Below are 22486 nucleotides of genomic sequence, written 5' to 3'. Positions count from 1 at the left end.
GGCTCGCAGGGCAACCTCCTCTACCCAAACCTTAGCCGGGAGGTCGGAGAGCTCTCTAGGACCGGGAAGGCGGGACTTCCGCCTGGCCCGCCGGAAGCAGCTGCGGGCAGCGTGTACCCCGCGGCGCGCGGTCGGGGCGAGAGCGCCTGCGCAGGCCGGCGGGCAACTGGCGGCATGGCGTTCCGGCAGGCGCTGCAGCTGGCGGCTTGCGGGCTGGCCGGGGGATCGGCCGCCGTGCTCTTCTCGGCAGTGGCGGTGGGGAAGCAGCGCGCGGGTGGGGACGCGGAGCCGCGTACGGCCGAGCTGCCGGCGTGGGCGGGGGACACGCGTTCGGGGCCCGGCCTCTGGGATCCCAACTGGGACAGGTGCGCCTCTGCCCGTGGCGGTCTCGGTTCTCGCGGGGCGTGGCCGGAGACCCGGGTTGGGAGTCTCCACAGGGTCGGGTAGGGCCGGGCCTGGGGAATCTCGGAGGTGCGTGGCTTAGGGGCCCGACTGAAATTGCGCTTCGGGTTGCTTGGCCCCCGCAGGTGGTTGGTAGCGCGTTTGCAAATGGCGCGCGTGAATGCGGGAGAGCGATTTTAGTTTCGTTACATGTTTAAAACAGTGCAGTGCATCTCAGTATGTGTTGAGATGATAGCATATTTGGTATGCTGGATTAAATAAAGTGAGATATTGAAATTTCACCTGTTTCTCTTTACTTTTTTAATGTTACTACTAGAAAATTTTAAATTACTTCTGTTGCTGGCGTTGTGTTTCTATTGGATGGGGCAGCTCCGGAGGAGGGAAGTGGTCACTGTGGGACGGTCCTTACCGCCCTTGAGAGCGTGAGAAAAGCTGCACAGAACTAATACTTGTTACCAGGGTTGTACACGTATTAGTCATTGTTTTTAACACTTAATTTTAAAAATAAACTTTAGAATAGTTTTATATTTACAGAAAAATAAAAGATTAAGTAGACTCCTTTATTCCACAGCTAATTTATTATTATCTTACACTGACTATAGCGTTTGTCACAACTAATGACCCAATATTGATACAGTACTAACTGAAGTTCATGCTTTGTTGAGATTTTTAATTTATTTTTATTTTTTTCTTTGTTGAGATTTTTTAAAAAATGTTTTTACTTAATATTTTTTTGTTCCAGGATCCCACATTAGTCATGTCTACTTAGGCTACTTTTGTCTGTGACAGTTTCTCAGACTTCCCTTGTTTTGATGATGGTGACTGTTTTGAGGAGTCCTGTCAGGTATTTTGTGGAAGGTCCCTTAGTATTTGTCTCATGTTTTCCTCATGATAGATTGGAGTCATACCCTCGTTTTTAAAACTTAGCACAATATTCTGAATTTCTTAGGCCTGTTTAAGGAAACTAGTTCACTCCTGAGGCTAAAGAACTTGCCTGAAGTAAAACCAATAGTTGAATCCAGTGTCATCATTTTTAAGCTGAAGTTCTGTGTTTGCTTGTCATGTTTAGATTTATGAATACTGGTGGGGAAGAAGAGAATTGAGCCTGTTAGGCTGAGGAAGGACTCATGACAGAAGGCATGAGCCACTGCAGTTAAGTCCTAAAATGGGGGCACTTCTGTGTGCCATGTGTCCATGCTGGAAAGTTCCAGAGCCTCATCTGGTTAAACAGCCTTTTCTGGGATGTCATGTAGTCTGTGGATATCTGTCTCTGTGCCTATAGTTCCCATATGTTTTTTCTGGCTCTCCCAGACCTGCCAGTGCTGTACAACAGGTGCCCCAGATTAGCACAGTCCACATAACCCTTGCAAGCACCATTGTACCCTTCCAAAACTTCCTCTTTCACAACTGTCTCAGCTGAACAAATTCTGGCAGGTTCAACTTGGGCTTTCCCACATTTAACTTAGGAGCCTCAGCTCTGTGAGCCACCAGAAGCCGACTCAGCTCCTCCTCACCAGATAGGCTTCCTTCATGTTCCAGCAGCTCTGGAATAGGTCTCTGCGTTAATAGGAATGTTTTCTTCCTTGCTGTCCAGTGTAGTAGCCATACCCCAAGTGAGCATTTAAGATGTGCTTAGTGTGACTAAGGAACTGGAGCGCTAATTGTATTTAATTTTAATTATTTTTTAAATAGCCATGTAGCTAGTGGCCACTCTTTGACAATGCAGTTTTGTGGTCTGGTGAAACGTCACCGTTAGCCAAACTGTTCTGGCCACCCTATGGACACTTCCTTCCCACTTCTCCATCCTTTTACCTGATTTTATTCACCATGTCCTTGGATCATGCTCTAGATTGTCTGTTTTCTCTCTTACTGATTGTCTGCCACTTCCCGCTAGAACATAAGTTGCACAAAGGCTTTGCCTACCCAAAACAGGCCTAGAGCTGACTTTGCAGGATACAGAGTGGAGTGTGTTCTGAGAGGCTGGACTCTAGGGCAGTGCTGAGGGCTCTGGCCTCTCCCTTGAGCTCTTGCAAATTAGTCTGACAATTTGGAAGTACCATCTTGTCAGAAATACCTAGTGGTGACTTGGGAAAAGAGGTCACAAAGACGTATCATTTGTATTTCAACATTAGGCGGGAACCCCTGTCTCTGATCAATCTGCGGAAGAGGAATGTGGAATCTGGAGAAGAAGAACTGGCATCTAAGCTGGACCACTGCAAAGCCAAGGCCACACGGCACATCTTCCTCATCAGACATTCCCAGTACCATGTGGACGGCTCTCTGGAAAAGGACCGCACTCTAACCCCACTGGGTATGTTGGCTGGAGCCTGCATCCCAAGATGAACCCCTTGGTCAGCTTTCTTACAGGTTCTTGGGATGCTGGGCCTGCTTGAGCTGGGGTCAGAGATTTTGTCATTATCAGTGATTGTCAACTGAACTTGGACAGGAGATAGGCTTTTAAAAATGTCCTTCTTAGGCGGCGCCTGTGGCTCAGTGAGTAGGGCACCGGCCCCATATGCCGTGGGTGGCGGGTTCAAACCCAGCCCCGGCCAAACTGCAACAACAAAAAAAAAAATAGCCGGGCGTTGTGGTGGGCGCCTGTAGTCCCAGCTGCTCGGGAGGCTGAGGCAAGAGAATCGTGTAAGCCCAAGAGTTAGAAGTTGCTGTGAGTCGTGTGACGCCACGGCACTCTACCTGAGGGCGGTACAGTGAGACTCTGTCTCTACAAAAAAAAAAAAATGTTCTTCTTAACTTTTAAAAATTACTGTGATAGGCATCAAATTCAAAGTGAATTCTAGCAGAGGCTTTGTAGTCTCCCTTGGGGTGCCTGAAAGCAGCATACCTTGTGCTCTCTGCTTTTTGCCTGACTGAATTTACTGCTGAAGATCCTTCCATTTGGCACTTTCAGATCTGTTGGCATCCACACCATGAGGTTCTGTTGAGCAGATGAGACCCAATTGTCCCCGACAGACCCACAGTCACTGGTTTCTTGCTGCATTTAGTGCTGCTGGGAATGTCCTTCCACCTTCATCTGTGCAGAATTCTATGTGGCTGTCTATAGGAGACATTCCTAGAGAAGGAAATGCAGGGTAGTGTGAGGTAGTGTTTAAATTTTTAAAAATCTATTTGAATGGGATATTACCCATTCATGTGCATGTTTGGTCAAAGGGTTAACAGGCCTGTGCTCCAGCAAACTGCCCTTCCCTTGAAGAGCTGCTGCTGGCTCCTTCCTGGGCACAAGTAGGAAGTGAAGCAGGTATACAGATGTCACCACATCCAATGGAAACTGACTTGCAGAGGATGTTTTCAACTAGCAGCTAAAACACTTGACAAAATGCATTTGTACTTGCATCCAGTCTCAGTAACACTGAGATGCTCAGTTGTTTTCATCACGTGGGTCACTGTTATCAGTGAGATCAGATGTGTTTTTACACTATGGAGTTTGAAAATTAGGTTGCCTTGTGCTTTTACTTGGTGGATGCTTGGGCCCCAGTCAGGCTCAAGCCCCATGGGGGCGGAGACCTGAGGATGGTTACTTGGTGTCTAGCTAGGCTTCAGCTGTAGGTAAAGGAGAGATCCAGGCACACATGACTCTGAAGTGTGTTTTGCCTCAAGGTCGTGAGCAGGCTGAACTCACTGGGCTCCGACTTGCAAGCTTGGGGTTGAAGTTCAACAAGATTGTCCACTCCTCCATGACCCGCGCGGTGGAGACTACTGACATCATCTGCAAACACCTACCAGGTGAGTGCTCTGCATGAGGCTGCCTGGGGCTCTTCCTCAGTGGAGATGCCAGCTGTATGTGTGACAGCAGTGCCTGCGCTCCACTGCTTCTCCCCAGGCGTCTGCAAGGTCAGCACAGACCTGCTGCGGGAGGGTGCCCCCATTGAGCCAGACCCACCAGTGTCCCACTGGAAGCCAGAAGCTGTGGTAAGTATACCCTCGCTCAGCCCACATGCCCGATATCCCCAGGCCACCCAGGCAGTCACAGATCTGTCCTCCTGATAGTGGTGTTGCCCATGTGCTCGCACAGACGACTCCTAACTATGCCCCCAGCAGTATTACGAAGATGGAGCCCGGATTGAGGCTGCCTTCCGGAACTACATCCATCGGGCAGATGCTAAACAGGAGGAAGACAGTTATGAAATCTTCATCTGTCATGCCAACGTCATCCGCTACATCGTGTGCAGGTAGGGCACTGGCCAGGCTGTGCTTGATCAGAAATAATCTTTGACTTAGAGAAAAGTAGTGTGTCGATGTTCACTTTGTTCTGTGGGCTGTACAGGCTGCCCCTTTAAGGGGGCCCCATGTTCTTTGGGCTCCTAGGTATCTCTGGGACCACAGGGTGTTCCAGGCTCGGGATGTATTTTCTCTGCCACAGTCCTGGAATTAGCCACTTTTCCAAGGAACACCAGGGCTGCATCCATGTCACAGAGGCCTCTCGGTGGCAAGGCCGGTTACATACTTACGTTTCAAACAATCTCACTAAATGCAGAATTTGACCCTCTGCCATAGATGTAGGAAAGTGTTTGGGCTTCAGTAGCTGAGGGTTTCTCTTCTAATAAGGACAAGGCTGACAGTAATGGGACAAGTCAGAACTATCAGTGATGCCATTTGGAGCCAGGACCTGGGTTTCTGCACGCATTTTTCTTGGGCCTGTCCCTAGGATTGGGGATGGTGGCTTTCCCTCTAGAATCTCATGTGTAGTCCTAGCAAGAAACCCAGGGATGTTGGGGAGCACTATAGCCTGGAGGGCAGCTGCCCCAGAAAAACAAGGATGTGGGGAGCTGGGATTCTCAGGCTGTTGGTGGGAGGAGGTATGGTTTCAGAGCTATGGTGTTTGCCTCAAGCTGTCACAGTTACTCCTTTGTGTACCTGTGATTCCTGCGTTTATATGACGGTCACTAGGAGGTGACTCCAATGCTGAAAATGTACCAAAAAAATAATTGGAAATTTGGGAGTAGAGCTCACCTGTGTCAGATAAAGTGCAGTGAGGAAAGTTGGGTGGTCACCAGTTGGCACATGACATCACATTGTGCTATTCAGTTCAGAAGGGCACCCTGCCGGCTATGGAGGCAGCACGAAGGCACAGGGTGGCCAGTGATGGGGAGGTTAGAGCAGCACTGAGCTCCACTAGTAATAACTGTGCGTAATTGGCACTTTAAAGGGCAGAAAGAATGCCATGGAGCCATGGGTCACTGCACTGTCCCTTCTGGGAGGCAACACCACAGATTTCCAGAAATATGTCTGTTGCACTGTTTCTCTGCTCCCTTGTTGTTATACAGGAAAAGCATAAGTTAAGTTACACATATTTGTGAGAAACTACCATGGATCTGACTCATGTACACATTTTGAGTTGGAGTCATACCAAAGGGACAGTTCCTTTATTTGATGCATCAATTGCCATTGATCTCAGGCAGCTCTTTCCTCTGATAACTCCTGAAGATAGGGAAGGTTTAACCAATGTTGTGGGGCCCAGCACCAAGTGTGTGCTCTGAGAGCTTTGTAGGGGGCTATCAGCTCTGCTGAGACTCCCAGCCTCTGGCCCTGTCTGAGCACGGAGCAGAGCATCCCCTGCTGCACCCTATTTTAAGGAGCCTGTCTTGCTCAGGCATGTTCTTTCTCTTCCTTGATCTCAGAGCACTGCAGTTTCCTCCAGAAGGTTGGCTCCGTCTCTCCCTCAACAACGGCAGCATCACCCACCTGGTGATCCGACCCAATGGCCGAGTAGCACTCAGGACCCTTGGGGACACAGGGTTCATGCCCCCAGACATGATCACAAGGTCCTGAGGGACCCCAAGACTCCATCCTCGTCCTCAGCTCATGATCTGGCTCCAGGTGTTCCTTCTGTCTTCCCTGTGTAGGCCATGTTGCAGTTATATGTTGTTTCTGAGGAAGAGGTCAGCAGAAAAGCAGAAATATCTAAAATGCTGCAATTTGGGTATTTCTGGCTACAAAGGGAAAAATTTGGATCCGATGGCCTGACTTCTTTGCAGGGTTTTCTAACATACTGTGATCTGCCAGGATAACTATGTGGGTTATAAGGCAAAAACCTCAGAAGTTAGGCCTATTTTGGGGACTGAATGAAGCCTGACTGAGCCCCTTACTATGGACAACCCTCAGGCTCCTGTCAGGAGGACAGCTGAGGGTCTGTTCACAACTCATTTCACTTTGTACATTTCTTTGATTGCTTAAAACCCTTTGTCACGTAAATATTTGTCCATTAGATTTTCCTCAACTGGGTTCTTGCTTTGAAGACCTATTTCTCATTTCAAAGTTATAGATCCTGACATTGTTGCATCTGATCACCTACTTTATTAAGACTTGCAGGCACAGGGACTTATCAGGTACACAGGTAAACTTGGACAGGTGAGGGACCCTTACCTTTGTGCTGGTCTCAAGGAGAGGTGCAGGCTATAGCCCAGTAGGGGGTCCAGTTTCAGTTAACTATCCCAGACTGACAGCTCAATCTTAGTTTGCCTCTGGTTAATCTATAATGCTTATGGATTAAAATACTTAACCCTGATGTATCTATTCCAAATATTCTGTTAATTTAGGAAAAATAGTACAATTTCTATGAAGTGGTTATGAACATTTTCTGCAATCAAGAGAACTGGGATATTTGATCTATTTCTCTGTCTACTTTGGAAATAAATACATAATAAAATTTTACTGGTTTTTAAAAACTACTAATTGTGACTGTTTTTAAAGAAATGGGGAACTGTGCAGTGTGACAACAGGAGTGGTATTACCAAAAAGTTCTGTTCCACAGGCTCATAGTTTTGCGAGTATCTACCCAGATATCTTTGGAGGACTTGGCCCCAGCAGCTTGGAGACCTCTCTGTGCCCTTGGCCAGGACCGCCTAACAGATGGTTGTCTAGAGACCACAGCCATAGCAACCAGGCACTATTTTCTAGAATTAGTTTTTACAGGCAAGAGACCATGCCAACACATAAATAATAGGCACATTCGTGTTTGACCTCAGACGAGAAGGGCACCCAAGATCATGACCATGGCTTCCTAGGACAGTGTGAAGGGCAACCTAGTTCCTGATACTACACCTTAGTGAACTGGGATAGCACGGTAAAACAAACCTTAGCTTTAAGTCAGGGCCCTGGCTCCTCTGTTACCAGAGGTCTTGAATAGGTGGGAGCCTGGGGCTTAGAAGCCAGACCATGTATTCCATGGACACCCAGGTAGCACAGCAGTGTTGGCAGGTGGTTTGCTGAAAAGCAAAATGCATTGTAATGGGTAATAACCACAAAGTAGCCGACCCTGATCCCCCACCCCAGGGTTCTTTCCTGTCTCTCCCCATCATAGCTGTAGGTTCATGATGTGAACCCAACTCATGTTGGAAACATCCTATGGTCTATCTGGATACACTAGCTAATCTAAAGGACAGGCTGAAGGGAGACCTCAGGAAAAAAAATTTGTTTTTTGAGACAGAGTCTCATTATGTCATCCTCATAAGTGCAGTGGCATCACAGCTCATAGCAACCTCCAACTCTTGGGCTTAAGCAATTCTCTTGTCTCAGCCTCCTGAGTAGCTGGGACTACAGGCGCCCGCCACAGCACCCATCTATTTTTAGAGACGGTTCTCACTCTGGCTCAGGCTGGGCTTGAACCTGTGAGCTAAGGCAATCCATCTACTTCAGCCTCCCAAGTGCTGGGATTACAGGAATGAGCCACTGTGCCTGGCCAGCATTTTGTTTTTTTAATCAACAAATAGCAAGCCACTAGTGACCCAGCAATCTTCAAATACTTCTGTAAAAACCTTAAAAAGAAAACTCTTGGGGCGGTGCCTGTGGCTCAGTGAGTAGGGTGCCGGCCCCATATGCCGAGGGTGGCGGGTTCAAACCCAGCCCCAGCCAAACTGCAACAACAACAAAAAAAATAGCTGGGCGTTGTGGCAGGCGCCTGTAGTCCCAGCTACTCGGGAGGCTGAGGCAAGAGAATCACGTAAGCCCAAGAGCTGGAGGTTGCCATGAGCTGTGTGATCCCATGGCACTCTACTGAGGGCAGTAAAGTGAGAAAACTCTTGGCTGGGTGCCTGTGGCTCAAGTGGCTAAGGTGCCAACACCTGAGCTGGTGGGTTCAAATTCAGCCCAGGCCCGCCAAACAACAATGACGGCTGCAACCAAAAAATAGCCAGGCATTGTGGCGGGCACCTATAGTCCCAGCTACTTGGGAGGCGGAGGCAGGAGAATCGCTTGAGCCCAGGAGTTGGAGGTTGCTGTGAGCTGTGATGCCATGGCACTCTACCCAGGGTGACAGCTTGAGGCTCCGTCTCAAAAAAAAAAAAAAAAAAGAAAAGGAAAGAAAAAGAAAACTCTTGTGCTGCTTACATTAAATTTGAAGTCAGGGATGTGATATTAGGCTTTAGACTGAGGGTCCTCAAACTGCGGCCCATGGGCCACATGAGGCGGTGTGATTGTATTTGTTCCTGTTTTGTTTTTCTTACTTCAAAATAAGATATGTGCAGTGTGCATAGGAATTTGTTCATAGTTTTTTTTTTTAAACTATAGTCCGGCCCTCCAACGGTCTGAGGGACAGTGAATTGGCCCCCCCGTTTAAAAAGTTTGAGGACGCCTGCTTTAGACTTTAAAAAGTTATACAGAAATTCAGTGTTTGATTTGTTGTGTTCTAAGAACACAAAGCAATTATAACCTAGATTTTCCTTAATGTGGAAACCCCCCCCCCCTTTTTTTTTTGAGACAAAGTCTTACTCTCTTGCCCAAACTAGAGTGCTATGCCTTAAGCCTACCTCATAGCAACCTCAAACTCATGCTCAAGCAATATTCCTGCCTTAGTCTCCTAAGTAGCTGGGTCTACAGGTGCGTGCCCCCATTCTTGGTTGATTTTTTCTATTTTTTATACAGACAGGGTCTTGCTCTTGGCTCAGGCTGTCTTCAACTCCTGAGCTCATGCAATTCTCCCATTTCAGCCTCTCAGGATTGCTGGGAATGAGCCACGTCTGGCCCACCAAAATATTTTCTTTTGAGCTAAGTTAGAAAGGAATATAACCAAGTGCAATTTATTAAGGGGCATCACCTCCTTCAAACTGAAGACTCTGGGTGCCAATTGTTAACTCACAAAAAAATATTCCCATGCTAAATGCAGCTACTAAATTTGTGCTCATTTAACTGATAGGAAGTTTTTCACAACTGTGCTTAAGAAAGGAGCTAAAAATTAAATCTGAGTGCTCAGATTAAAATACTACTTAAGATTTTACTAAAAAAGGCACAGTGCCAGGCACAGGTGAAAGAGCTTTCTGAAGGCTTAGAAGTAACAGTGCATTTGTGGGGACTGACACCACTTCATACAGAGGAGAAATAAAGAAGGCCTGAAACTGGGGAAATAGGAGCAGCAGTCTGCAAAAGTAGGGCAGAAACAACCATTTTAATTTTGATTTGAATTATTTACAGTATTATATACAGGACAATATGCTAAGATTCTAGAGAAAACAGATCCATCAGTATGAATATAATATCCATATTCCGATTTCTTTTGAGAACAAAGACACCTTTTTAAAATGCTATTTCTTTTTAGAATAGAATTTGTTGATTCTTCTATCTAGATTTTGTCTGCTACACAACAAATGAAAACACCCTGTGTAACAGTTTTGAATAGTAAAATCTAAATCTTGATTTCTATTTTCCTAACCTGTCTCTCTTATCACTTGAAAGAAACAAGCTGGACTTGAACTCTTGTGCTCAAGTGATCTTCCTGCCTCAGCCTCCCAAGTAGCTGGGACTACAGATGCCTGCCACCATGCTTGGCTGAAATAACCTTTTTTTACACAAGTTTCAATTCAGAATTTTTACAAATGAAAAGCAATCTTATACCTACATAGTATTGTTACATATTCTCGAAAAGCAGTTCAGGAAAATTAAAAATGATTTACAAAAGGCACTGAAGTTAGCAAAAACATTGGTAGTTTTTCCTTTTGGATTAAACACTGGAAATGTTCACAAAATACTGCTTGTGTATGAGCAGCTATTGGTTAATTATTGGGAATCTTGGTAGCACATAGTGCTGTATCTTGCTTCCTGTTCCTCAGACTGTGCACAGACTCTCCAGGGGGTAAAAGCTACAATAAGCATTACAAGGAACTGAAATGGGATTCAAATTTCTGGTTTCCGCACTGTAATGCAATGTTCTTTCATAAAAGAAATTCCAACTGAAATGAATTCTAAAATAAAGGATACATGTCATATAGTCAGCCATATAATTTATGCTCAGCAAATCCTCACAATAAAGTTCAAAACTAGGGTACAATTTACAGATTATTTTATTATCATTACATCAACTAAATAAAGTAGATTGAAAGCTCAAATACTGGTGAAAAATAAAAACAAATAACCTTATTATTGCTGGTGAATTTTGTATGACAATTTGCATAACTCCCAATGGCTAAAAGATTTTATCTATGAGAAAAGCTACTTTTATCTTCTGATCAATAATTTAGATGTTTTTAATAACCCAAATTGTAAACTTCACTGCTAGTCTGAGACATACTGTGGGTTCACCACCTCCCTGCCCTCTACCTTCTCCCTTGTCTAAACCACAGGGGTCAACTGGCAGACCAAGAGGGGTTTTGGCATCATCCTTTATCAGAAAGTCTAGGAGGCACCAGGAAAAGCCCAGATGACATACAATAATGTTGTTTTACAAAAAGTTATGATAAGTGCAGGCACGGTGGGACATCTCTCTTGCCAGAGAATTTGCTCAAAGGTCCTAAGTAAGCACATGACCAACTGTCAGTAAACTGCCTCCACACCCTTTCTTCTGTTACATTTCAAGCCTAGGAATCTACTTAAAGAGTCTGTACCATTACTATAATGACATTTTTCAAAAACTTTGTATCTGAGTTTGCTTTCATTATAACCTTTTCCAAAATACCAGAAACCTAAATTTGTCATAGAACACTTACATTTTCTAAAATTCTTACACTCTCCAAGTGAAGATTAATAAGTTATTCAGAATGTCATCTTTTGTGAAATTTTAGTTGTAACATATTACCCTTTCTTTTAAATGAAAGCAAAACAAGAGCTTAGCAGTGAGCACCAACCCTACTGGGCAGCAAGCTCGGCCAAGCGTGCCATCCTGCGAAGGTGACTCCCACATGCGGGGCTGTAGTGCCCAGGGCTGCCCAGGCCAGGGCAGCAGGTGGTATGGCCAGGTCTTCCAGGGCTGCTCCCAGCAGGACTTCTTCCTGAACTGCAGCTGTGAGGGCAACCAAGATCTGGCAGCTGACACTTGAACTTTCCTTTCAGTGCAGGACTTGGCCAACTAAGGAAACCAAGAAAAATCTGTTAGCACAGAGGCACAGTCAGGGAGAACAGAGCCCACAGAGAGAGGCACCTCTGAACCTCAGAACCCTGAACGCTGGAAAATGTAAACTGTCATGGATTTTCCACAAGAATCCCATGTGACCCTGAGTGAGCCCTGGCTGCTCTGGTTTTGTCTGCAGCAAACCCATTCCACTTTTCCACCCAAATGGAGACCTGTTCTTTCTGTGCAGAGTCCCTGCCAGAGGAGCTACACACATGAGCCCCACTAATGGAATAGCCAGTGTCACAGAAGAGCCACGAATACTTTCATGTGAACTGGAATTGGACCATTCCGGAAGCTATCTTACAGCAGCTACCCTGTAACAGGCTCAGATGGTTCTCCAGGGTCCCACTGTACCTCTGCATGTCTGAGGGAGAGTAGCACAGGACAGCACTCTTCCATCTATGGACAGCTGGGTACTGATGAGGGTCAATGTCTACACATTCAAGAGCTGCCAGGACATCTCGATCTAGTTTTGATGGCTCCTCTCTAAAATGCATAATAATAAAAGGGCAGAAACAAACTTTGTTTTTTTAAAAAAAAGACTGCTAAAATATCACTGCAGTGTTAACTCAAGAACATGCATACAGACAGAATGATGTGCAAGAAGCAATCTGGCCTAAGCATACACAGCAAACCATCACCAGGATCTTACGCTGCTAGGGACGCACAGGGCAGTGTGCAGAGGGAGGAGTCTCCCAAATCCAGGGAGGTGGATGAGGATGCACTCTCCAGTAAGGAGAGTATAGGAGGGGCAGGGAGAAGATGCCTCTAGGATCTGGGTCCTCTAGGTAGCAAGATCCACCCTGCTATTAAAATATGGTTTAGGGACTGGGCGGGTGGTTCATGCCCATAATTTCAGCACTTAGGGAGGCAGAGGCAGAAGGAATGCTTGAGGCCAAGAGTTTGAGACCAGCCTGGGCAATATAGCAAGTTAGTCTTGGCTCGGCACCGCAGCAAAGTGGTTACGGCGCCAGCCACATACACCAAGGCTGGCAGGTTCAAACCCAGCTTGGGCCAGCTAAACAACAATGACAACTGCACCAAAAAGTAGCCAGGCGTTGTGGTGGGTACCTGTGGTCCCAGCTACTTGGGAGGCTTAGGCAAGAGAATCGCTTAAGCCCAAGAGTTTGAGGGCTGTGACACCATGGCACTCTATCGATGGTGACATAGTGAGACTGTCTCCCCCCACCCCCCTAAAAAAGTCTCTACAAAAAATATAAAAATCAGCCAGGGATAATGGCAGGTGCCTGTAGTCTTAGAAACTTGGGAGGCTGAGGCAGGAGGATCACTGGAGCCTAGGAGTTTGAGGTTGCAGTGAACTATGAAACCGCTACAGTCTAGCCTGGGCAACAGAGCAAGACCCTGTGTCTCTAAAAAAACTAAATAAAATGTTTTGCATATTTCCAATTTCGGAGAGTACTCCACACCAGGAGGCTGGGTACTTTTGTCAGCTGGAAGACTGAGACTGTCCCCAAGATGCTATTTCTTGTTTTTTTTTTTTTGTAGAGACAGAGTCTCACTGTACCGCCCTCGGTAGAGTGCCGTGGCGTCACACGGCTCACAGCAACCTCTAACTCCTGGGCTTAAGCGATTCTCTTGCCTCAGCCTCCCGAGCAGCTGGGACTACAGGCACCCGCCACAACGCCCGGCTATTTTTTGGTTGCAGTTTGGCCGGGGCTGGGTTTGAACCCGCCACCCTCGGCATATGGGGCTGGCGCCCTACTCACTGAGCCACAGGCGCCGCCCAAGATGCTATTTCTTTTAAAAACAAATGAAGTTCTCAGAATAGATCCAATCATTCTGGTGGCATTTACTTCCTTAAGAAGTAATAGCAGACATTAGAATGAGACGTAGTCTAACTGGAAGATAACACTAAAGCCACACACTCAAGACAGGGATATGGGAACTAAAAGTGAACATCATATCAAACTGTGAGAAAAGAAAAGGCTTAAAATGAACTAGAAACAGTGTCATATGTATGCACACAGCAGAACACACCTACCCAAAAAGGAAGAGCCTCTTGGCAGGTTCCCTAATGTTGCGGACGGAAACAGGAGACTCAGGACCACATCTGACCCGGGCCTTGTGCCCAGGGCTGCTAGGATCCAAGGACATTTTAGCAATTCTGGTGGACATTTCACTTTCTGTCTGCCTTTGGTTATTTCCAAGTTGGTCCGTAGCAGAAGGAGGTGCATCCATTCTTGAAGTCAGAATCTTCTTACCTTTAGTTTCCATAATATTTTTATTTGGTGCCTTGGATAAGCTACTTCCTAGATTTTGCAAATTCAGTTTATCAAACTCAACACTCAAACCAGAGACAGATGATAGATGGGCTTCCTCCTCACTGAGGCCCTTTGGTCTCTTCCCACTTAGCATCTGGCTATGATTCAGAGGACTATAAAATCCATTTCTGCTACTATGGGGACTGTCCGGTTCTGAGGCTTCTATCAGGTCTGCCTTCTGTTCCAAGGGGAGACTGTTGCATCCTGGGTTTCTGGAAGCACTGACTGTGGGCTGGATTGTATTTCGAGCTATATTTTGCTGATTTTTAATTTCTTCCAAGCTTCTGTCATCCTCATCTAGAAATGCCCCCACAGAGATGGAATTGCTGCACGTCTTCCCACTGCCTGTGGGAACAGAGTGGTATGAACAACAGCTACCATGAAATGGTCTGTCCCATTCAAGTATATTTCTAAATTCCTGTGACCCAAGCAATAATAAAATCAAAACCTCCTCATCAGATTTCAAGATAGAAAATCACTGCATTACTCCTTGGAAAAGGGCAAGCAGAATAAAGCTCCCTCAGGATCTGGGATTTTACAGTGGTACTTTGTTATATTTTAAAGGTGTATTTATTTTATTACAGGTGAGATACACACTTATTTCCTTTGGATAATTTCCTTTGCCCATTTCCTTTTTGGGATATTTCTATCTTTTTTTCTTACCCTTTGTATTTTCTTTTTAATGTTATTACCAATGTTCTTAGGAGTTACTTTTAAGTTTTGTGTAGTCAAATTAACCAAATCATTCCATTCACTGCTTTTGTTCTTTTGAAACCCTTTGCACCCTAATTTCTGATAAATACACATCAGTATTTTGTGTAGTCAAATTAACCAAATCATTCCATTCACTGCTTTTGAAGCCCTTTGCTCCCTGAATTTCTGATAAATACACACCAGTACTCTGGTATGTGGTCCTCCTTGTTCTTTCCCTGAAAATATGCCAGATCTAAAATATTATAGGGTCTCAGCCAGTGGAGTTCAGCTTTATAAGTTTTGGAAAACACAGAATGAAGCTTTACTTAACTTTTAGTAAGGCAAACACAACCACAAATAGCAAAACTGCTTGAGTGATGCTGCACTTCTCACATAGATAACACCTATGCACACACCCTAGATGTCATACCAGAGTTGGGGGCTCTGTCTCTGCAGCAGGCTTCCTTTTTTCCTGTTTCTTCTTGAGGCTTTTTGCCCATTTCCTGCTGAGTGAGATATTCTTCTAGTTTTTGTAGGCCCTCCTGGGAAGACAGATCAACAAAACAGCCCAGAAATTCCCAGTATTCAACCCAGGGATACCCCAGCTCATGAGCTAGCTCCCTGCAAGAAACAAAACACAATTAACCAGTTGAAAAACCAGAAAAAATACTCACAGAACTGACTGTACAGAAAATAGGTACTAATTGTCCAGTGCCAAAATAATGTCTCCAATTTTAGTTACAATTTTATTTTATCCTAAATTTGGGACTAAAATAATATTTTGCATGTTCTAAAACAGTACTCTTCCTAACAGGGCAAGCAAGACCCAGCAGTGCTCAGTGAGGAGCTCTGTTATACACCAGAGTGAACCAGTCACTGGAAGGAGCCCTCAGCCCAAATATAGCCTCCCACCAACCAACAAGCTTTATCAGAAAATGCTCAATCAGCGAAACTCCACTAATAGACATACTTTTCCATAATCATGAACTTCATGAGGTTGCTAATGATTCCAGTTTGAGCAAGGCACATGAAAATTTAGAGGTCCTTTATTTGATTACAACACAATTCAGCTTTGTCTTGTACACATTTTTTTCAGGGACTTAAAAAAAAAATTTACAGGTTTCCAGTCACACCTGCCTCTTGTGTTTTAAATAGAGGGGAAGTGGCATTTCTTTTTGTCCCAAGGAAACATCCATTCATATAGTACCTTATACTAATACAAAACACTAAGATCCCTTAGAAAAATGTTGCAGAACTACTTTAAGGTGTAGGAAGGAACTGTTCTAATTCTGCAACACAAAGTGCAGCATGTACAAAGCTGGTGAGAAATTAGACCTTCAAGAAGAGCTGCTGATAAACATTTCCTGGGAACTAGGACTGTGAAGGCAGCTGTGATTAGACTGTCTATCACCCATGAACATATAAACACCCAACACACTGAGACTTCATGTGATGGTCCTTTCACTACCTTCCCACTCTCTCAAAGCCTCTCTCCGGGTCAGATTTCCTGACATTGTGAAAGAAGCTTGCTTTCTCTCGAGGTGGAGTTTTCCATAGTTTGCGAAAATCTTCTGCCTATGAAGAAAAAAATACATTAAGAGATGCCGTGGATAGGTGTGGTGGCTCATGCCTATAATCCTAATACTTTAGGGGAAGCCAGGAGTTTGAGACCAGTCTGGTAACATAGTGAGACCTTCTAGTCTCTAAAAAACATAAAAAAAAATTAGCAAGGCATGGTGGCAGCACCTACAATCCCAGCTGCACAGGAGGGTAAAGCAGGATTACTTGAGCCCAGGAATTTGAGGCTGCAGTGAGCTGTGATGGCACCACTGCCCTCTAGTCACAGAGACAGAGCAAGACCCTGTCTCTAAAAAAAAAAAAGGAGAAAAAGACCAATACATGCATCATGCAACTCACCTGGAGAGATTCAAACCACCAGCATTGCACAATCTGCTTCTCAACTTCTCTCCCCCAGCCCCTCTGTTCACAGAACCCTGAGCCCCCACCTGTCTTAAAACCGAGAGTAGCAAGGCCAGGGGAGGTGGCTCATGCCTGTAATCCCAGCATTCTGGGAGGCTGAGGTGGGTGGATTGCCTGAGTTCACAGGTTTGAGACTAGCCTGAGCCAGAGTGAAACCTCGTCTCTTAAAAAATAGCTGGGCGTTGAGGCAAGCGCCTACAGTCCCAGCTACTCAGGAGGCTGAGGCAAGAGAATCCCTTGAGCCCAAGAGTCTGAGGTTGCTATGAGCTATGACGCTATAGCACTCTACCAAGGGTGACAAAGCCTTTGAGACAAAGGCTGTCTCAAAAGAAAAGAGGAAAGAAATGAAATTGGCTGCATGACTGCACTCATAGCTGAGGGAGGGTTTCTGCTCTGTGAGGGAGGGGCAGTCTTCTTTCCTGTGGCCCAATCTGAGCTATGAAGGTCACATCTGGACCAGGAGGACCCAAGCATAAGGCCTTGCCCTGAGGATAACAGGTGTCTTGGAGCTACCATCCTGACAGCACATACAACATTCTTCCCATCATAAGAGAAGGCAATAAACATGTATCTTTTTGAGTCACTCTTACTGGAGTTTTATGAAGCTGATCTAATCCTGACGCCACCTCATTTTGGAGACACTTTCATAGTTGCAGATAAAAACTCTTTTAAAAGTTTTCAGTATATGAAATTATATACACATCAGTGCATGAGATTATTTTAAATGGAGAGAGAACTGTGAAATGTAAAAAGGTACATAACCCTTTGACCCAGTAATACCACCACCAAGGATTTATCTGAATATCAGGGATATGAGTAGAACTCAAAGGGGCTGAGGTCTGGATACAAAGGAAGGGGCTCTAGGAGAGGGAGGGACAAAAAACATTCAGGGAAGTGAGCAGGACCTACAGACTCCACAAACTCTGTCCAGAAGGTGGACGTACTGATGGAAATTTCCTGGTCGTGGTGGACAACCTTGGTAGACTAGTGAGGTGCTGTGAGAAAGCCACTGACGTGGACAGGAAGCACAGGGAATGGCTCAGGCACAGCAGAGGCCTAAGCAGGCAACTTCGCTACACTGAGAAGGATGGGCTACCCAGAAGGCACCCTGGCAAACACACCACATGTCAGGAATGCGTATTTCTGTGGCAAACATCCTAAAGCCCATCACCAACTCACTGGATGATGGTTTCAAAAAAGGATGACCTTGGGTTCTATGGGACCTGGTTTCTAAGCCCAAGCACAAAGCAATAGGCTGGAACACCAGGATGGTGTGGGCATAGCCAGACACTGATTCCAGAGGTTTCATAGCAGCTTTACCTTGGATGGACTCAAGGGCCCTGCAAAGGCTCTCAGGGTAAGCACAGGATCTCTGGGGCTGCCTCCATAGCGACCACCAGGAGAGGACTCAGCCCCCTGGTCTGAGGACCACAGCTCCCCGATGACGGGAGAAGAAGTGTCTTCTGCTCTCAGAAGTGGCACGTAGTAGTGACCTAAGGGAGGAGACAGGTGTAGGCCATCTCAGAACGTCAGGGTTGGGTAAGGAGAGTGAGAAGTAACAGGCATTCACCAGGGCCTTTCCAAGTAGACAGAAGGACAGAAAATAAAACTCATGTAAGCTTTCCAGGCAAAGGTCAGGCCAAAGACCAAACCTCACTTAACCAATTAAGCCTCACTTTCTTCCTCCTTTGCTAAAAAAGAAAAAAGAGAGAGAACAGAAGGTAACCACTCTCCAGGTATTAAAGGACAGACAAAGGCCCATCTTGATTGAACAAGATTAGCATACCCTCTGAGCTTAATAAATGTTGAAAGTAAGTCACATTTTCTTTCTTTCCTCCTCCTCAGTTCCCTACTCTTATGGCATTTTATAATTTGTATCACTGATTATGCATCTCTAAACAGATCTGGGGTCACATGGTACTCTGATGTGCAGCATGGAAAGCAGAAGGAAAAGCAGTGTCACGAAGCTGTGCCCTGCAGACCCACGGTACAGTGTGGTGAAGTCCCACAGGGAAATATGGGGAAGTCCTAGGAAACAGGATGGTGAAGTCACATGGGTTAGTGTTAGGCAGTCACAGGCCACCAGTCCTGTTCTCAAGCCTGGCCTCTATATCAAATGGCCTCCTGGAGTACCAGAAGGGCACAATCAGTCATGCTGCTCAAGAATACCTGGGAATTTATTTTAAAGGCTTATCACAGTTTTTATACTTTTTTTCCCTGAGTCTCAAAGTACTGTTATTTTCACTGTAGAGTATACTAAAAACTACAGTAATTAAAATACTGTATTTCACATTTTAAAATCTTAGACCACAGCCTAGTGGCTCACACCTGTGATCCAGCATTCTGGGAGGCTAGGGGAGGAGGATCTCTTGAACTCAGAAGTTCCAGACCAGCCTGAGCAATGAGACCTGGTCTCTACTAAAAATAGAAAACCTAGCCAGGTTGTTGTGGCAGGTGCCTGCAGTCCAAGCTACTGAGGAGACTGAGGCAGGAAGATCACTTAAACCCAGGAGTCTGAGGTTGCTGTGAAGTAGGCTGACAGTATGGCACTTTAGCCAGGATGACAGAGCAAGATTGCCCCAAAAGAAAAAAATAATCTTAGACTGGGATGCATCATATATATAATGGTTTTTTTGTTTTTTTTTTGTAGAGACAAGAGTTTCACTTTATGGCCCTTGGTAGAGTGCCATAGCATCATACAGCTCACAGCAACCTCCAACTCCTGGGCCTAAGCAATTCTCTTGCCTCAGCCTCCCGAGTAGTTGGGACTACAGGCGCCCGCCACAACGCCCAGCTATTTTTTTGGTTGTAGTTCAGCCGGGTTTGAACCCACCACCCTCGGTATATGGGGCCGGCGCCTTACCGACTGAGCCACAGGCGCCGCCCTATATAATGGTATTTTATAGATAACTGGCAAGTTTTTTCTTCTTTTAAGGTGCCTTCTGTTGAAGGTACATATTTAACTATCCATAAAATACTATTTTTTTTTTTTTTGGAGACAGAATTGCTCTGTTACATGGGCTAGAGTACAGTGGCATGATCACAGCTCACTCCAGCCTTGAACTTCTGCGCTCAAGAGACCCTCCTGAAGTGATCCTCCCACTTTGACTTCCCAAAGTGCTAGGATTATAGGTGTGAGCCACCATGCATGGGCACCTTACTGGTATATTCATTTGAAGTCCTTTTAAAAACTTTTATCAACAAAATTGGACTCGTGCTCTCTCAACAGTTTTGTGTCTGGCTCTTTTATCCTATTTAGATCTTCATAACACTTTGGGGTCCTTTCCTATCTTTACACAAATATGGATATCACAGGAGGTAGGACTGGGCCAGGCAGGGACACAGCCAGTCGCTCAGCATGCTCTCTGAGTGTGAAGCTACAGTGTGACAGAGGCCACAACATCACCAGTGACAATGACCCACACGAGACCTCACATGAGACTTTCAGAAGGAACAAGGGAAGGTGCATTGGGTCTCTAAAGGGTTGGCCAAACCTTCAGCAACGTGGATTTTATAGCAACATTTCCTCCTAAGAGAACAGCTAGATGAACTGATCTTTGGGATGTTAGCATTTTATTGTCACAAATAGCAAAGGCCTTATCAGACCATTAGTACTGTTATCTAATAATTGTCACAAACTAATATTTGATGTCAGCATTTTAAAGCACTCCTGACAGTATGGTTTAAATTCCACAGAACAGATCAATCTGTTTAGTATTAGGGATATTCTGGTGACACAACTGTACATTCCTGGGGCCCTCCAAAGGTTCAAGTTGGTCTCTGGGAGCAATGCCTAGCTGGATCTGAGGACATCCCTGCCACCATCACCATGATGCTGGGACCCACATCCTGTGCACATCTGTGAACACTTAGGAAGTATAATTAACATAAATCAGGGGAGAGATCAGGGGAACAAGTGAAGGCTCTGGATACTTTAGATCAGAGGTCAGCAAAGTCAGTCTATAAAAAGCAAGACAGTAAACAGTTAGGCTTGATGGGCCACATGGTCTCTGTGTACCAGGAAAGTGCCCACAAGCAATGTGCAACAGTCGCTGCTGTGTGCCAGTAACACCTCATTTACAAAACCAGGCAGTGGTCTGGGCAGTCATCTGCTGACCCTGCTTTAATTGAAGAAGTGAAGACCAACGGAGTTTTCATAGGGATGGAGAAGGAAAAACAGACAAATATAGCAGAGTCAAGGAGCTTCAAGTGTCTGCTGCAGTCTCATCCAGAGCCACCAGCCTTCTGGCTAAAGATGACAAAGAAAAGGCTCATTTTAGCAATCTTCTGAAATGCACTGAAAACAACACTCAGATGATGGGGAAAAAACCACACCTGATTCCCACAGACCATGAGGCACAGATGTCAACTACATGAAGCATCTAACCAGAGCAGGGAAGCCTCAGAATGTAAACATGAGCCTCTACTGATGAGGGCAGGAAGGGCTGCCCTGAGCATGTAGTGGTATTGAGAAGCTAAGCCAAAAAGGAGATTTCTGGAGGGTGGGGACTGTCCCAGAGAGCTGGGGCAGGAGCTATCCTGGCATCTGCCAAGGAAGGTTAAAGAAGGAAGGAAAACAGGTCCTGCCACAGAGGGCCAGTGAATGAAAGGGTGGACTGGGGCGGTGCCTGTGGCTCAGTGAGTAGGGCGCCGGCCCCATATGCCGAGGGTGGCAGGTTCAAACCCAGCCCCGGCCAAACTGCAACAACAACAACAAAAAATAGCCGGGCGTTGTGGCGGGCGCCTGTAGTCCCAGCTGCTCGGGAGGCCGAGGCAAGAGAATCGCGTAAGCCCAAGAGTTAGAGGTTGCTGTGAGCCGTGTGATGCCACGGCACTCTACCGAGGGCGGTACAGTGAGACTCTGTCTCTACAAAAAAAAAAAAAAAAAAAAAAAGTAAGGGTGGACTGAACAGCCTTCTCTCTTGACGCAAACAAACAAGAGCCAAACCAACCAACAAGCAGCTCTGCCACCTGCAGAGAAGTGATCGTGAAGTACCTACTGAGAGACCTGCAGGGATCACACGGGTGAGGCCTTGAGTAACAGCTAATGTCAGGCCCTCAAAGGGGTTGAAGGATAGACACAAGACCTCCGAGCAGGACTATGTCAATATAGAGGAGCAAAGAGGCTTCTGAGAGGCTGCAAGGCCCACCCAGGGAACTCGAGAAAGCAGAGAGCTCTGCTGTGCTGTCCAGAGCACAAGGACTGGGCTCATGCAAGCAGTCACAGGCCTCCCCGATGATGTCCTCTTGCGAGGCTCTGGTCCCATCTTACCCTTTAAATATTCTCTGATCCGCTCCTTCAGTTCCACAGATTTATTTTTGCTTCTTTCACAAATGACCTATTGGAAAAAAAGTGTCTAAATCTTACTTTATTGCAACATTTCCTTATCATTACAAGATTTTGTAAGAGCAAGTTTTATAGTCAACAGAATAGGATAGTACTTAAAGTTTTAATAAAGCTCACACTCGGAATACATGTGCTGAAGAGATCATCTGTCTCCTAAGATGTTCACGTAAAAGCCTAAGGGGACAGGACAAGACAGCAAGCTCTGAGACTAGGGGTAAATTTATTCTTTTTCTGTGTGCTACTCTACATTTTATAATTTTCTGGAAGGAAAGAAAAACTTACAAGTGCACTATCGAGTGAGAGCAGATACATGTAGACAAGCTCATGATTTTCTCAGCTGTCTGAGTTATCACTGTCAGGGGCCTGTTCTTACACAGACTTGCGGGTACCATGCAGGGTCTGAGGTAGAGCTCCTATCTAACATATAACACAAAGGTTACATTTTTG

General features: G+C 45.6%; 2 protein-coding genes across 7 annotated transcripts in view; one reads left to right on the top strand and one right to left on the bottom strand.

The window, feature by feature from the left end:
- The first annotated feature begins 117 nt into the window (after positions 1–117).
- PGAM5 (PGAM family member 5, mitochondrial serine/threonine protein phosphatase) lies at positions 118–12075 on the top strand. 5 transcript variants are annotated; one of them, XM_053587594.1, is made up of 6 exons: positions 118–365; positions 2535–2713; positions 4018–4143; positions 4241–4329; positions 4456–4589; positions 11925–12075. In XM_053587594.1, exons 1-6 carry the CDS (start codon positions 175–177, stop codon positions 12055–12057), a joined length of 852 nt encoding a protein of 283 aa, XP_053443569.1. In that variant the 5' UTR covers positions 118–174; the 3' UTR covers positions 12058–12075. The 5 variants fall into 5 exon arrangements, with proteins under 5 accessions (XP_053443569.1, XP_053443571.1, XP_053443568.1 ...); XM_053587596.1 differs by having other exon boundaries at positions 4433–4589; positions 11925–12070; XM_053587593.1 differs by lacking the exon at positions 11925–12075 and adding an exon at positions 6039–7075 and having other exon boundaries at positions 4459–4589.
- Positions 10674–22486, bottom strand: part of ANKLE2 (ankyrin repeat and LEM domain containing 2) — a 35002-nt gene continuing 23189 nt past the window's right edge. For both annotated transcript variants that reach the window (XM_053587560.1, XM_053587561.1), the window contains exons 7-13: positions 21965–22031; positions 18013–18185; positions 16181–16287; positions 15143–15333; positions 13740–14364; positions 12092–12223; positions 10674–11692 (exon numbers count right to left, since the gene is read on the bottom strand). In XM_053587560.1, coding sequence (XP_053443535.1) covers positions 11473–11692; positions 12092–12223; positions 13740–14364; positions 15143–15333; positions 16181–16287; positions 18013–18185; positions 21965–22031 — 1515 coding nt within the window. In that variant the 3' untranslated portion in view covers positions 10674–11472. The remainder of the gene's footprint in view (positions 11693–12091; positions 12224–13739; positions 14365–15142; positions 15334–16180; positions 16288–18012; positions 18186–21964; positions 22032–22486) is intronic.

This window comes from Nycticebus coucang, chromosome 4 (assembly GCF_027406575.1).
Source record: "Nycticebus coucang isolate mNycCou1 chromosome 4, mNycCou1.pri, whole genome shotgun sequence".
NCBI lineage: Eukaryota > Metazoa > Chordata > Mammalia > Primates > Lorisidae > Nycticebus > Nycticebus coucang.
This window is presented reverse-complemented; position numbering and strand designations above follow the sequence as displayed.